Below are 15459 nucleotides of genomic sequence, written 5' to 3'. Positions count from 1 at the left end.
GAAGAAGAGCCCTGTATCAGACCAAAGACCTACCTAATCCACCATTCTGTTCACACAGCGGCCAACCAGATGCCTATAGAAAAGTAACGAGCAGGCAATAGCATGCTTCTACTTACGTGCCCTAGTGACTGAACCTTTCACAGCTCTGTAATAACTGGTCACAGCTCTTGTCACACCATAGATTTGCACCAGAGATTTGTATAAAAGCATTATGGTGCGACAGGGTTGTTTTCAGTTCTTTCCCTAATGATCCCCTTTTTCACAGCAGCCCCACACCAAGTCTACATTTTCATTGAGCTATCCACCACGGCTCCCTTTCCGGATCAGTCACAGTCAGCTCAGAACCCATCAGCGTACATGTGAAGTTAGGATTTTTTGTCCCAATGCGCATCACTTTACACTTGGTTAGACTGAACTGAATTTAGCATTTTAGTGCTTATTCCCCCAGCCCCCTTTTGGAATTCTTTGCTGTCTCTTTTTGGCCACCTCACTGCTTGTCCCAGGCTTCAATGTAGTAAACCTATAACAATTATCCCTGAGGTAACTTGCAATTCAAAAATAGCTTTTTTACTTTCAGCATGGTCATCTATTTCTGAAACATGTCTAGAACTGAAGTGTGCCCCACAGTCAGAGACCAATTATAATACTTCCTCAAAGAGACATTTTATCTGCTTTATCTTCAGAAACAGTGATTAGTATTTTAATCATTAGTGACCCACAGAGCTCAATTTAACTGTCAAAATTACACAAAGAGTGTTGTCAGTTGAAGGGCATAATGGATTCTAAGCAGAGTTTACCACACCCAAACCATTCCCGACTCTTGCTGTTCAGACCTACTGGCTAAACACAATTCTAGCACCCTGTTTGTTGAACTATTTGTTAGTTGTTAAGGTGTCACAAGAATCTTTGTTGGTTTTACTGCAACAGATAAAACAGCTAACCCTCTGAAATAAACACGCAAGATAGTTAAACTATGGAATTCAGTACCACAAGATGTGGTGATGTCTACCAATTTGCATGGCTTTTAAAGGTGGTTGGATAAATTCCTGGAGGAGAAGGCTATCAATGGCTACTAGTCCTGGTGGTTATGTGCCTCCTCCAGTATCAGAGGCAGTAAGCTTATATACACCAGTTGCTGGCGAACATGTGTGAGAGGGTGCTGTTGCATTGTGTCCTGCTTGTGGGTCGACAGCTGGTTGGCCACGGTGTGAACAGACGGCTGGACAAGATGGACCCTTGGTCTGATCCCTCATGTCTCATTCTATGTTCTTATGTTGAAAATGGAAAAATTGTATGGAGAAGAGTAGTACTTACACAATACGCTCTTAACCTTATATGAGGTAAAATAACATAATATGTACCCATTAGTTTCTGTGCTTGAATTGGCCCTTCCCCAACTGAATTCTTGAGTCTTAGGAGAATGCAGGCTTCTATTATGAGGCTTCATGACCCAGTTTTCAAACAATTATTTAGATCTTAGCGAAATACTCAAACATTCCAACTGACACAGGGGTGAAGAGGTTCTGGGAATCCGAGGGCCATTTGCTTCACCACCCTAGAACTGGCCGGGAGGTACATACAGACAGACACCAAAATGGTTGCCACTGTGGAATATGCTGTGGAAAATTTGGCACAAACCCCCCCCCCCTCAATATTTCCCCTTTAAAACAGAGCATGTGGGGAGCATATGTTTTATTTTAAAGCAAAATTGGGCTTCTGGGAATGTGATTTAGCTTTAAACACAGGTGTGTGCTCCCCCTGTGCCTTGTTTTAAAAGAAAATGTGGCTTTCTTGCCACTAACGCACCACCAAATTTTGGCGGCAAATTCAGCCCTGTATCTGGGGCTGCAACAAAGACTAGGGACACATGCAGCCTGGAGGTATATGCAACTCACAGACAGTTTGTTGCATTATAACTCTGACCCAGATCTAAAGCATTCTGTTCCTCATTGCAGGGTTCAGCTGATGGGAAAATCTGGATTATTACTCACAGTATGTCAAGGTTTTCTCTAGTTTTCAAGCAGAGAGCAGATAAATTTCTGTGTAATTTAACTGTGTTAATTGAAGGGATAATGAGCATGGATTACATGTATTTTGGCAGTGGCATTGCAATTGCAGGCTCTCTTTTATTCATAAGCCTTCCCTAAAGAAGGCACAGAAATCTAAGAAAGCTTAAACATTTCCAAAAGGGAAGGGGCAGGGGGAGGAGTGAATTGTTTGAATAATGTTAAAGATGAAGGGGGGATGAAATAACAGACCATCTTTTTTTAAAAAAACAACAAATCAAAGAGTAAATGTGGCAAACATCTATATTCACTTTAGCATCAGTAATAATTTCACGTCCACTGGATGAGGGAAACAATTTAATTCTTTTGGCCATCTGTTGCAATCTTCTTTGTATGTTATAACGTTACATAAAGTGTCACTCTAGATCAGCGGTTCTCAACCTGTGGGTCGGGACCCCTTTGGGGGTCGAACGACCCTTTCACAGGGGTCGCCTAAGACCATCGGAAAACACATATTTCCGATGGTCTTAGGAAACTGTATTGACTGAACTATGTCATGTATCATCTTTTGTATTATTAAAGCTATTGTTATGTATTATTTTCATTAGCAAACCATCCCATGACAATGGATCGTGTAGAGAAGAACGAAAATAATGTTATGGTTGGGGGTCACCACAACATGAGGAACTGTATTAAAGGGTCGCGGCATTAGGTAGGTTGAGAACCACTGCTCTAGATCATTCTGTCACTGGCACTTATCAATACCCAGCAAATATTAGCTAGAAATTTGAGGAAAAGTGACATGGGCTATAAGAATGGGTTAGCAGGGCTAAAGGCACTGCTGTAACAAGAGATGCCGCCCAAAGAAACACCAAAGTAACAATCAGAGTCAAAATAAAGCTGAATCAGACAGCAATCTTAGACCAGGATCTCTTCTCAATCCTCCCAGAGTGCAGGACACGGAATAATGGGCTCAAGTTACAGGATGCCAGATTCCGGCTGGACATCAGGAAAAACTTCCTCATGGTTAGAGCAGTATGACAATGGAACCAATTGCCTAGGGAGGTTGTGGTCTCTCTCACACTAGGGGCATTCAAGAGGCAGCCGGACAGACATCTGTCAGGGATGCTTCAAGGTGGATTCCTGCATTGAGCAGGGGCTTGGACTCAATGGCCTTATAGGCCCCTTCCAACTCTACTGTTCTATGATTCTAGATGCCTATCTTACAAAAAAGTGACAAAACTGAAAATACATTGGCAATTCTAAAAAAGCAGAAGAATATATTTAAAAGATGCATTAACTGTTTTTATTAATGTAATTATTTGGCATACCACTGTACGTTGCTGTGAACAAATGGTTTTCACGCAGTCCCATAACCTGGATAAAGGAGATGGGGGGGTCTATTTGGTCTATTAACCCTGTAGTGACTGCACAGTAGCACTGAGTTGTTTAAATGATGTAGCTGCCAACTCATAGCCACATCGGGATTCCTCCCCCCCCTCCCAAAACTGCGAGTTTTCAAAATGCCGATTTATGGCGACTTTTACCTTTGTTCTGGGTTATCTCTGTCTTTTGTTGTTATTGGGATGGGAAAGCCAAGGGGCGGGCTTTTCCGGCCTGAAAACCTGCACTCCCTTCTGTCCTGCCTAGCTTTATTGATTCAGCCTGGCAGCCGCAATGCAGCAGGCTTTTGATCTGATGCCCTTCAAAGGCGGCATTATATAGACTCCCCCTGGCTGGACCATAAACTCAAATTCGGAAGATATCACCAACCTGATTCACATAGCTTAATTTGCTTTTTGTATTTAGATTTTAATTTTTATTCTTTTCTGGTGATTAGCAGTATAAAAATAATTATTTTAAAAGAACTCTACCTCTTCGGACTGTAGGTTGGGGTTTATATATCAATGCTCTTCAACAAATGCTGGCTATAGGCACTGCTGATATACAACCCAATGCCTATAGTTAGCATTATAAAACAGTATTAAGATATTTGGTAGGAAAAAAAATTGAAAACAACTCACATTTTAGTAATGATCGACTTCCCCAAGGAAGAGCCATGGGGCTCAAAAATGCTGTTGTATGTTTAAAAATTAATTATATTAAAGGTATTTACAAGCACCTTTGGTGTGTTCATTTTTGGGGTTCTGGAATAATGTTGCAGCACTCTTTGTCCTGGTTATTCTATAGCCATAATATGGAATCAATTACCTAGGATGGTCATGGGCTCTCCCGCACTAGAGGCATTCAAGAGGCAGCTAGACAACTGTCAGGGACCCTTTAAGGTGGATTCTTGCATTGAGCAGGGGGTTGGACTCAATGGCTTTATAGGCCCCTTCTAACTCTACTATTCTATGGTTCTTTGATTACAACATATGTAATATACTCCTGTTGAGCAAAAGCAGAGTCTTGTGGCATCTTAAAAGCTAACACATTTATTACAGCACAAGCTGAAACAGACTATTTCATAAAATTAAAGGGCTTCTCCACCAAAATTTTATGACAGGTTCATATCTTAGATAACAGTTTCAAATATCACCAGTCTCATTGATAAATAACAAAGTTCAAAGGAGATATTCTAGTTCATAAGACCAATCTTTGAACTATTATCTGCAAGTGATATATCTGAAAGCGCAGAAACCCAGCCACTTCAACAAAAATACAGAACACATCATAGTAGAGCAATATGAATCCTGAATGTCTGGGATTTCATTGTGAGATCTAGTGCCTGCCACAGGGATGTGGTATTCAGAGAATATCAACTTTGATTTTAAGAAAAAGAAGATTCTAGCCCATATGATTATGCAGGAAAGCTTGAAAATACAGTGTGAACAGCAACTGGTGAATTAGCAGGAGGAAACAACATGCAGTGGCAGTTTCATTACCTTGCACGATGAAATAACCATCTACCATGTCTATTAGTCCCAATCTTATTTCCATATAGGCTGGAATAATAAGCCAATTTAGTAAACTCATTTACTTTATTTACAAAGTTCCTCCCAGGTCAAAAAAAAAGAAAAGAAAATCAGGCTACTGTTTTTCTAGTTGTGCTAAGACATATATTTATGTGTTTTGTGTGAGATGCTATTGTTAATCAGTTCCATCACACTTTTAAAGTGAAAATGTATTACCACAGCAACCGTATGAGGTGACCTGAAAGACTATCAGATGAATTGTGGTGTGACATAAGCTTTCTTTAACTTGCGCCTGACAAGATGCAGAAAAGCTTTTTGCTATAGTAAGTTTGTCAGTCAGTCTTTTAAGTTGCTGCCACAGATGAACGCAGCTACTCTTCTAGAATTGGTCGCTATAAGGTAATTATCGTCCCTATTCTTACAACCAGCACTACAAGGTACACATGAAGTTAGAAACAACAGATGCCATCGTCTGTACAGGATTGTGCCACCTCAGACACACAATCCAGCTTAATTCCTCTGAAGAGGTTTCCAAACATGTCGCTAAGACTGCAATCCTACATTTCCCTGAGTTCAATGGGACCTACACCCAGGTAAGTGTGTTTAGGAATCCAGCCTAAAAATGCTTTATGGATTTCCCAGGTCTGAAACCCAAATGTAATATTTACATTGACTGGAATGTACTATTTAAAAGTAATAATAAAAGTCTTCCCTGGCATATCACATTTTCTTGCCTGACAATAACATTCCCAAGAGCACCCAAAACATGCAAGAGAGACTCAAAAGCACTTCCAGCGTAATGTAAGTGATAAACTCGTTATCTTTCCCTCTCAAAAAACCCTCCCATTCAGAGTCTTGCGTGCTACAAGTACTTCGGTCGATCGTTGGTATTTCTCTTCAGATTGATTTATGTAACCAGCAATTCAATGACCAGGGAGCGTTTCCATTATTGATAGATATGGCTGGCAAACCGGCTGTGCCACCTTCATCCTTCGCAGATCAAAGGTTTGCATTTGCCTGTTTGCAATCGCTCAAGTTGCCTAGAGATCATAAACACCGGCCAGGCTGTAGTGAAAGATGTGTGGCTGTGCATCCAGCAGTGGGAACAAACATTCATATTCTATAAATCAACCAGGGGGTGCTTCTTCCACTAAAGGAACAAACACAGCTTCAACAAAAATGTCCAAACGGTAAGCGATAAACTTGTTATCTTTCCGTCTCAAAAAAAAACTCCCATTCAGTATCCATTTTGGTTGATCTGCAGTGTGTGTGTGTGTGTGTGTGTTTGCACCCACGTGAGAGAAAAAGACAAAGGTTTCACAGCTTGGAGTCTGGGCTGTAATGAGTTTCTAGCACTTTAACAAAAGTAATCATACTTTCTATTAAAATGTTAAAACCTGAGGCAGAACAGGAAAGTCTTCCAGGAGCATTTCGATAGATAGATAGATGAATTATGTATTATATTGCTCAAATTTGTATCCCATACTTTTTTTGTTTTTACTGATATCGGAGCCACTTAAGAGTTCCTACTGGTCTGCCACCAAATACTGGTAAATTCCACACAGCCTCCTTCACAATGCTACATCAGACCATTCCCCCAAAGGGGTGATGAGAAGGCTTTAAAAAGGCCTGGCATCTATCAGGACGAGAGCTTGACTTCGATATGGGCAAGGATGAAAGGGACTAGGGACCAAGGAAGGTTGGATTAGGATCTCTCTAATTTGGAACTTCCCTCAAACCCTGTCTTGTCTGACACATACCTCTGCCTCTTACATCCTGCCCCCACTCTGGTATGCCCTAATCAAGCCTGCAACTAGACATTTTGTGTGAGGGGACCATCCAGGTCACAAATACAAGTAGCCTAATGTGTTTAGGATGATTTGGTTGTATTACTTCTTAGAGACCCTTATGTAGACTACTGCCTCCACAACTTTCCTTATTTTTCAACAAATAAAAATGTTAGTAAAATGAAAGCTGAACATTCATGAAGGGGGCTGGAATATCCATGGAAGAGCCAGAGCCCCCATCCTTGGGACTATAGCTCTGCCCGTGGCTCGGTTTTATAAAAGGGACAGGCAGCATCCCACTTCAGAGGCAATAATAAGCAACGGTTCATCATTACAAAAAATTGTGCTTGTTTGCTCCCTGACTGCAAGGAGGAGCTTATAAGTTTTGATTCCTATTTCAATTAACCACAGATTAGGATTGCAGTCAAACCCTAAAGCAGGGGGGCAGAATGGGGGTCAAATCTGATGCTTCAAGGGTCCCCAGATGACCCAACCCCCTTTCCCCATCCCTCCCCATTTTCTCCCAACCATTAATAATTTTGTGGATTTGTTCCTCCATTCCCAAAGTTTAAATGCATCTCCTAAAGCTTAGTTACTGGTAGTAATATAATGGCATTTGGGGCTCACCTCTTTTGCCTTTGGTCCTGCCCCACCACTACCACCACTGGAACGCAATTTCTGCAAAATGGAATTCGTCCCTTGGACTAAAAGAGGTTCAATGCCCTTGCCCTAAACTGGTTAATCTTAACTATGGTTGGTTGAAATAAGACAAATTCATAAAGTTGTTTTGCTTCACCTAACCCTGATTAAGATTAACTACAGGTCGCCAGGGTTGCGACCACTAAGCTGTGGCTAGTCTAAAGCAGAAGCAAAAACTTCTGAAATCCTCCCAGCCACATCGAAGGAGTGGAGAGGAGGAAGAACTGTGCTCATTACATAACAATAAACTATTATTTATTGTTGTGTCCCAACATCATCCATAGAACACTGCATAGGGAGTTGCCTCTGTGTGGAATTGACCCTGTGTTCCAGAATAACTTTTAGAAACAGGCTCAGGAATCCAGAACTATCCAAAATAAGTCATTTAAATCTTATCTGAAGCCATGAGTGTCCAATGGCTAGATAAACATATGCAAAGATATACGTACAGATATTCTATTATTGCATGTAGCAGAATCTGATTATGTGAAACAGTCTTGTCTCTCTTTGAGAGCAGCTTTTATACATGAGAGATTTATCACCCCAGTATTAAAAAACTCCCACCATGATTAACATCACATCAATGCCCCATGACAGTCAAAGAACAAAAATTCATTTCAAGCAAAATTAACCACCCACACATGCTAGTAATTGTGTATTTGTTTAATTTCCAGCATTCCAATATCAAAGCAGCTGGCTTCTATAAAAGGTAAGGTATCTTCTCCATCTGTTTCCTCAATTTTCCTTGTTAGGGACAGAATCAAATGCAGTAATTCAAATATCACCACCGGAGCACACATTGTCATCCCAAAGCCAAATATTTCAGCAGTACTCATGAGAAGTTTGATTATTTCCAATGCTCCTTCTCTTCCTTCAACTGGGACACAAGCCTTTTTCAAACTGAGTGCTCTACCATTACAACAAATCTGCAGCTTCCACTAGAGAGTAAGTTGTAACACATAACACATGTGGGTTTGTGGCAGAAGAACAATGAAGTTCTCAGGCCAAAGGGGAGCAAATAAAAGTAAAGGTCAGAGTTGTGTCATATGCTGTTATCAAGGAATTTATCCACAGGAGTTATGAGTAGGGGAATCCCAGGAGGCAAGAAGCCCAGAATAAGCAGTAGACTTGGATGAGAGGCTGCTCTGTTCTTCAGGCAATGTTGAATTGTTTAGACCTGGGCTATACCTGCAGCAGCAGGAGGTGGTAGAGTGGACCATACCAGTTTAGTCTGTAGGTGGTGGATCCCATTCTTCATTATTCTTCTATGTGAAAAACTGCATGCAAGTAGAAAAATAGTACAATGGACAGAGAGGTGATCTTGATACTTTCTCTCTGATGTGTTATCCCTGCCCCCTAACTTGCAGGAACTTTTTGTAAACAGCCCAGTATGAGTGCAAAAGAAGGAAGCTGCAGGTACAATACAAGGAATCACACAATTAAGGAATGATACAAGAGCCTGTCATTGAAAATGAATTCAAGGCAATGTCTTGAATTCAAGGACACTGGCACATGAGAACAATCTTTTCCTTTACTCTTGACCTTCCTCCTTTACGGTGCTTGTCAGATCAGAGATCTGCACATGATCCATTAGATCAGGGGTCCCCAGTGTTTTTTGGACAGATTTGAAATTTTGAGAAAAATCATGGCTGTTATGGGGCAGGGCTTGCCCATTCATAAAATGGCTGTCATGGTGGGCACAGCCAGTTACGAAAGACTCGTTTCCAGAAGTCAAGCTTGTGAGACAAAAAGAAAAGTAACCAAAAATCCCAAGTACAAGGCAAAGGGGAGGCGTGTACTCCAAAGCACAAAACTCCTATTTTGAACCCATATAAAGATGGTACTGAAGGGCAGCCCTTTGCTGTGCAGCATGCCAGCCTCCCAGTTTAAAAAACAAGTGTGGTTTCCCCCCCAAAAAATCTTTAAAAATGAAATAAAAAACAGGGAGGCAGTTGGACACCAAGAGACCCCAGCATTAGATTCTACCCAGTTTCCACCCTTTACTTTCCTAATTCTTTCAGAGTTCCCACCATCACCATCAGCTCGTGTCCTGCTCTGACTTCACCCCCCTGACCCCATCCAAATGGCAATAATTATGGAACCAAAGGGTGGCATCTCTTCCTCTCAGGCTTCACATTGGCCTGAATCATAAGCCTCTTTTAGTGTGCATAAAATTGTTCTGGCACTGAGCATACCTGTTAGTGTTCTGGGCACACTGCAACCTATCAGGCCATTCACAGAATGCTGTGGGCCTCACCTCAAATCCTGCAACCTGCTCTTCTCCAGCTCCTTCCCGCGCACCTACATGCATGTAGGGTGAAGTCCTTTCTTGCTGGAAGTCCAGGTGGGAATCTACACTGATGTTATTCTAATGTTTTGAATGGGTTACTGTGACGCAGAGCGTCATGTGACCCTGGGTCTCCAACGCTGTAAATGAGTTGTACTTACAGGTTCTATTTCTTAATTCCAGCGTGGCTACAGATTCATGTGCCTTGTTCTACCGGTAATTTTCCTCTCCCTTTCTCAGAGCTGCTGGGTTTGCTCCGCCCACTTCCTGTTCTCCTTCCTTCGCCCCGTTTGCTATCTTATCTGCTACAGCAGATAAATCACACCAGCATTATACTGTGCAATCACTGACAATTGCATGCAAAGGACTCAGAAGTTTTCCACCTTAGAATCTGCTTTGATTGTGAAGTAGTCCCATGCATCCAGCCTTAATTGTGCTCCTTTTGCAAAAGATTCGCCCAAGCCGCTGCTGTGGGCACAGGAGCAGGATTTTACACAAATGCTTACATCTGTGTAAGCTTTATAGATAAAGACACCAAAATTGGCACAGTAATTCAAATACCAAATTTGAATCAAATTGGGTCATTGGTTGATTTTTTATGATTTTTTTTAACATTTCCCCCCTCTTTGCAAAGGAGCTGAGGAGCGCTCAAAGGATCGCTGTAGCTCCGTGCAGGAAAATTAACAAGGGTCCAAAGTCCAAAACTCATGACCAGCGGGGCTTAAATGGGGTTGTTGCTAAAACTTTTCAATTTGGTCTCCCATCCAAGCTCTGACCAGACCCAGCCCTGCTTAGCTTCAGCAAATTGGCTGGCTCCTATGCATTCAGGCAATTCCCAAACATTAAGATGTTTTGGGAGGAGGTTTGTGTGTGCTTATGACTATTGCCCTGCCCTGCTGGCTAGGAATGAGGCAGGCAGTGGGCGGAGCAAACCCAGCAGCTCTCACAGAAGAGGGAGAACAATGGAAGGATTGAACAATGTGCCCTGAAGTTCCGTTGCATCGAAACGTAAGTCACGCTAGTGTGTCCCGTGATACAGAGAACCGATACAGAGAACCACGTTAGAAAGGGACACTAGCAACGTTATAAGACTAGTGTAGATCCGGCCAAGAATGATGTACTCTTGTGGATTCTGAGCTCTGTTGCTTCTAGAAAACTGCTTTTGTTATCCTACACATGTTCTTTCCCCCTTCAGCTCTAGGAAAAGGCACTGATCTAGAGAAAGCTATTGCAACAGTAGCCTTGGTTTATGATAACGCTGCAGGCACCGATGGCAAACTTAGCAAATCTGAAGCGAAAAAGCTGCTCCAAACTCAATTTATGCATTTTATGCAGGTAAGAGGATTGAAGTGAGTTTGTCTTGAGGTCTCGTAGTCCTGAAAAGGATCCTTCTCTGACATTTCATAGAACCAGAGACCTGAAAGGGTTCTAACCTAAAACCTCCCTTTAAATATCCAAAGAAGGAAAATTCTAATCAGCCAGGGTACCATTTCTGAGGTGTGTGTGTGTGTGTGTGTGTGTGTGTGTGTGTGTGTGTGTAATATTCAAAGTAGGCACCTTGAATGAAAATAATCTAAGAGCAAAACTTCTATGAGTACTGTCTCCTAAATTAAAGCCAAAATTTTAGACTCCCCTGTCCCTCTCTTCCTTTAGGACAGGGGTGCAAAAAAAAAAAAAAAATGTAGGGGGCCCAAACCCCCAGCATCTGCTGCTTTCGGAAAAAGGAGGGAACAAAACAAAACCCACTGTAGGAACAGGTTCTATGGTTCCTGCACCCGGGAGGCAGGGTGGTGGGGGTTCTTGCCCACTCCTCTATGATGCTCTGAGGATGCTCTAGGAATGAGGCTTCCATGGCAGGAACCCTAGAGCCCGTTCTTAGAGCATCCCCCATCCCCCAGGAAGTCTCCAAATAAAATACTTTCCCATTTTATCTGAACTGGGAAACCAGGGCTACCAGTTTCAAGCCAGGATCCTAAACTATGGTTTGCTTTAAAATGTCCTGGCTTGTTCTGAAGCTGGTATTCATAATTTCCCAGTTTGGATGAAATGGGATACTCTGGTTAATTAGAGGCTTCTTGGGATAATCACGGCTGGTTCAAAGGAGCACATGTGGCCGTGTGTGCAGGCAAAAGGGCTTTTTAAAGCTAAATCAGAACCCATCCTTTCCTGGCCCCCTAATTCTGCAGCCTTCCTAGGAAGCATGTTTTACGGGTATGTGGCTCTCATAGCAGTGATGACAGTTGTTTTTTTGGTATTTTGCCACAAAATGATTCACGTTCTTTTGCAGGGCCAAGAAACAAAGCCAAAATACCAGGAAATAATTTCTGCTCTTGACGAGGACAAGAATGACCGAATCGACTTTGAAGATTTCATGGTTCAGATGCTTAGCCTCACCCTGATGTCTGACCTCTGGCAAGAGATCCGAAATGTGAAAAAAACTAAATGATTAAGAAGGTTGAAGAGAACTGATAAATGGGTTTAAAAAAAAAAAAAACTAGGGGGGAATATAACTTTTAGGGGAAATTTCAGAACTGAAAATGGGTCATTGGTATCTTCAGTAGAATTATGAATTAGTGCATTCTTTAGGAGCTAGCAGGACAAAAAGCTAGAATTAGGATTTGCCTTTGGGCTGAAATCTAAATATCAAAGATCAGATGAGAGGTTAAGGATTGTGCCCTTGATAATCCTAAATACCCAAACTTGGAGGCTTACAATCATCCTATGTGGGGGTGGGAGGACCAGCAGGAGTGGCAGAGGTCATCTTCACCTCTCCATCCCCCACCCCTCGTCTTGCATTTTTTGCTAAATGGGTTTTTTGCCTGTTTAGCAAAGGTGTTTTGGAGGATGAGGGAAAGAGGCTAGCAGATGCTCAGGATAGCTGGTGTCCTGGCCTCTCTAGTCTCCTCCCCCCAACACCCCCTTTCCCCCACATCCGAGGTTGAGTTCTCCACCAGCCAGCAAGGTTTTTTCCACACCAGAGAGGGGCAGGGGGAGTCGGCCCGCCGTTCCCCCTCCGAGGTCAGAGCACTGGCTCTGACCTCAGAGCTTGGAATCCGAACTATCCTATGGCCCCTCACACTCTGTTTAGGGGCCATAGGATTGCTTCCTTACTTCATCTCAAGCAAGCATCCACCGGGTTGCCTAAAACAGGAATTCTATGCACTCTTACCTAAGAATAAGTACCATTAAACTCAGTGGGACTTACTTTTGAGTAATCATGCATAGGTTTGGGCTGTAAGAAATATGACATTCCTTCATAATGGACTAAACAGTGTGGAAAAAGCCAGGTACTGGGCCCAATCCTTCATGCACAATAAAAGTGTTGCCCAAGTCTAGTAATCTGGAAGAGAAAGCTGTGTGTGTGTTAATCGCAGGTACCTTATGGAAATAAATCTTCCCATCCATACGAAGAGATAGGTGGGATGGAAATGTGCATCTTTCAGAGGTTGGGGGCTCCACACCGGTCTCCCTGCCACGCCAGTGACGCCACGAAATTTGCAGCTGAAATTTGGTGGCATGGAGGGGGAGGGGCAAAAAAAGGCCAGGGAGCCACATGTGGTCTACATGCCGTGTGTTGCCTAGCCCTGAATCAGGTGGTTCCTATCCAGATACACATTGTTATCCTGTTTTCACTAAACTGCACCTGCATTGTCATGTAGGTTAGGTTACTGGCACATAGCGCCTTCATTACAGATTGTATTGTACACACAGGAGGGAGGGATGTGTGTGTGTAGCCACTCCTCCATTACATGAACAAGAACTCCAGCTCGGTGAGTGTCTGAACCAGGCTTGAGAAAGGATTAGTTTCATAATATTGAAGTAGCATAGCTGTCTCTTTGGTATATACATTGAGTAAGTTATGATGCAGCAAAATGTACTGAAAAGTAGCTATGGTTGACATCAAGGGCTTGGTTTGCTGCAATTAAATATTGTCTTATTAGGTTAACATCATAACTCATTTGATCTGACCATTCCACTATCAGATATACTTTTTATTCTTTAAATAGATGTGTATGCTCCATAATAATAAGCAAAGAAAATAATAATAGTGGTAATAGTAATAATAATATAATAAAGAAAAAGATGGATGTTAAAAATTGCAAAATGACAAAATAAAGTACACTAAAAAGTCCTTTCCCTTCAGGCGTCCTGAAAATTGGTACAGACTAAGCTATTTTGTGTTGAACAAGAAGTAGTGGAGAACATTTCATTAAGAGCTGGATGTTATTTATTCAATTGTCCGATTTTGAGTTTGACAGCTCCGAAGCAGCCCCATACAATTTTTTAAGGCTGCATTTCAGAGTATATTAACTTCGAGGTAAACCCCATCAATTACACTGGGATTTCTGAAGAAAAATGGATGTGATCCTGCTGTGAGTCTGCAGTTCTAAGCACACTGTTCAGGAACTAATGCTACAGGTTTTTGCATGTTTACTTGGAAAAAAATTCCACCCTATCCTAGGAAGTGCATTTAGAATTACAGACTAAATCTCATTGGGCAGTGTCCAGTACTGCCGCTGGGCTTCCATTCATTCTGTTGCACCAGTGGGACCCACTGCAATAAGGACTTAGAGGAACCCTAGAAATGAGCAGAACTGCTCATTCCCAGAGCATGGACTCTCAGGTTTTATATTTTTTTAAAAAATATTTGGAGGTTGACTGGGGTGGGGCAGATCACTGAATACCCTGCCTTCTGATTCACACCACCAGTGCATGTAAGCTCACCAAAGAACACCTGAAAAAGATTTAGCAACAAAGATTCAAGGTTAATTAAGATCTTAGAGAGAAATGCCACCACCATGATGAGGACCACTACTCAGATGTATTTGCATAATAATTGAGTTTCCCTCAAAAGAAGTAGCCTATCTTTTTAAAAGCTCCGAGGTCCTGAGAGAATTCAGCTGATGTGTTTCCCAGCCAATGATTCTGCCTGCACCCCTGCCAGGTTCCTTTTCTGCCTGTTGTGGGGAGAAATAAGGGGTGCTTCCAGACTAGGCTTTATTGAGCCATTGCCCTGCCTGATTCACAGGGCTACTTCACACAAATAAAATAAGGCATGCTCATAACTGGCCACTCACAGACATTTGTGTGTCCTTTTGATGATGTCATCAACCTCCTGCATGTCTCCCCCAATAATTCAGTGCTAAAAAAAACCCTGGATATTCTGATTCCTTTGAAATACCACAAGTTTTCCTACTTTGTGCAACTGAAGTTGTGCTACAAAGAACCTACTAGAGGGTGCTGTTCTATTAAAGGCTATGAGGGAGGGAAGTTTTCAATTAGAGACTGCGTGGTTTCCCCTCTCCATCCATGTAATGCAGCCTATTACAATTGTGTAAGAGAAGCAGGAAGCAAAGCCCAGGTAAGGCAATGTGATTTCCCCTAAAGAAGCCCACTGAATATTATGTGGGTTCCAGGCAATGTTGTCTTCCATTTGTAACTCTCTTGTTTTTTTTCCCACCCCTTCTTCCATATTTTTTCTTACTAACTGAAAAAAAATGTTAAGGAGGAAAATACGAAATAGCTACACAATGCCTTTCAATTGGTAGCATCACTGGAAGCATCTCAGCTCCTATTTGCTGAAGCAGATAAAGCAGGGAGGTCATCAAAGGCACTGAAACAGCAATGGGGCAAGCGTTGCAGCAGCTGCAACTTCTTTCAGTGTGTCAAAGTTTTGAAAGAGAAGGGTGTAATAATCCTTGGCAACCATACACACAAAAAAGGGGGAACACAGTGCAAACAAGTCTTTGGGAGAACAAGAGCAT

The 15459-nt window shown here is 42.1% G+C and overlaps 1 protein-coding gene across 1 annotated transcript; it reads left to right on the top strand.

The window, feature by feature from the left end:
* Positions 1-5998: 5998 nt before the first annotated feature.
* On the top strand, positions 5999-12140 carry SNTN (sentan, cilia apical structure protein). The gene is made up of 4 exons (XM_063123425.1): positions 5999-6111; positions 8082-8116; positions 10890-11029; positions 11982-12140. The coding sequence occupies exons 1-4, from the start codon at positions 5999-6001 to the stop codon at positions 12138-12140; spliced, it is 447 nt and encodes a 148-aa protein (XP_062979495.1).
* The last annotated feature ends 3319 nt before the right edge of the window (positions 12141-15459 follow it).

This window comes from Elgaria multicarinata, chromosome 3 (genome assembly GCF_023053635.1).
Source record: "Elgaria multicarinata webbii isolate HBS135686 ecotype San Diego chromosome 3, rElgMul1.1.pri, whole genome shotgun sequence".
Taxonomy (NCBI): Eukaryota; Metazoa; Chordata; class Lepidosauria; order Squamata; family Anguidae; genus Elgaria; species Elgaria multicarinata.
Note: the sequence above shows the minus strand (reverse complement) of the source record. Positions and strands in the feature narration are given on the sequence as shown.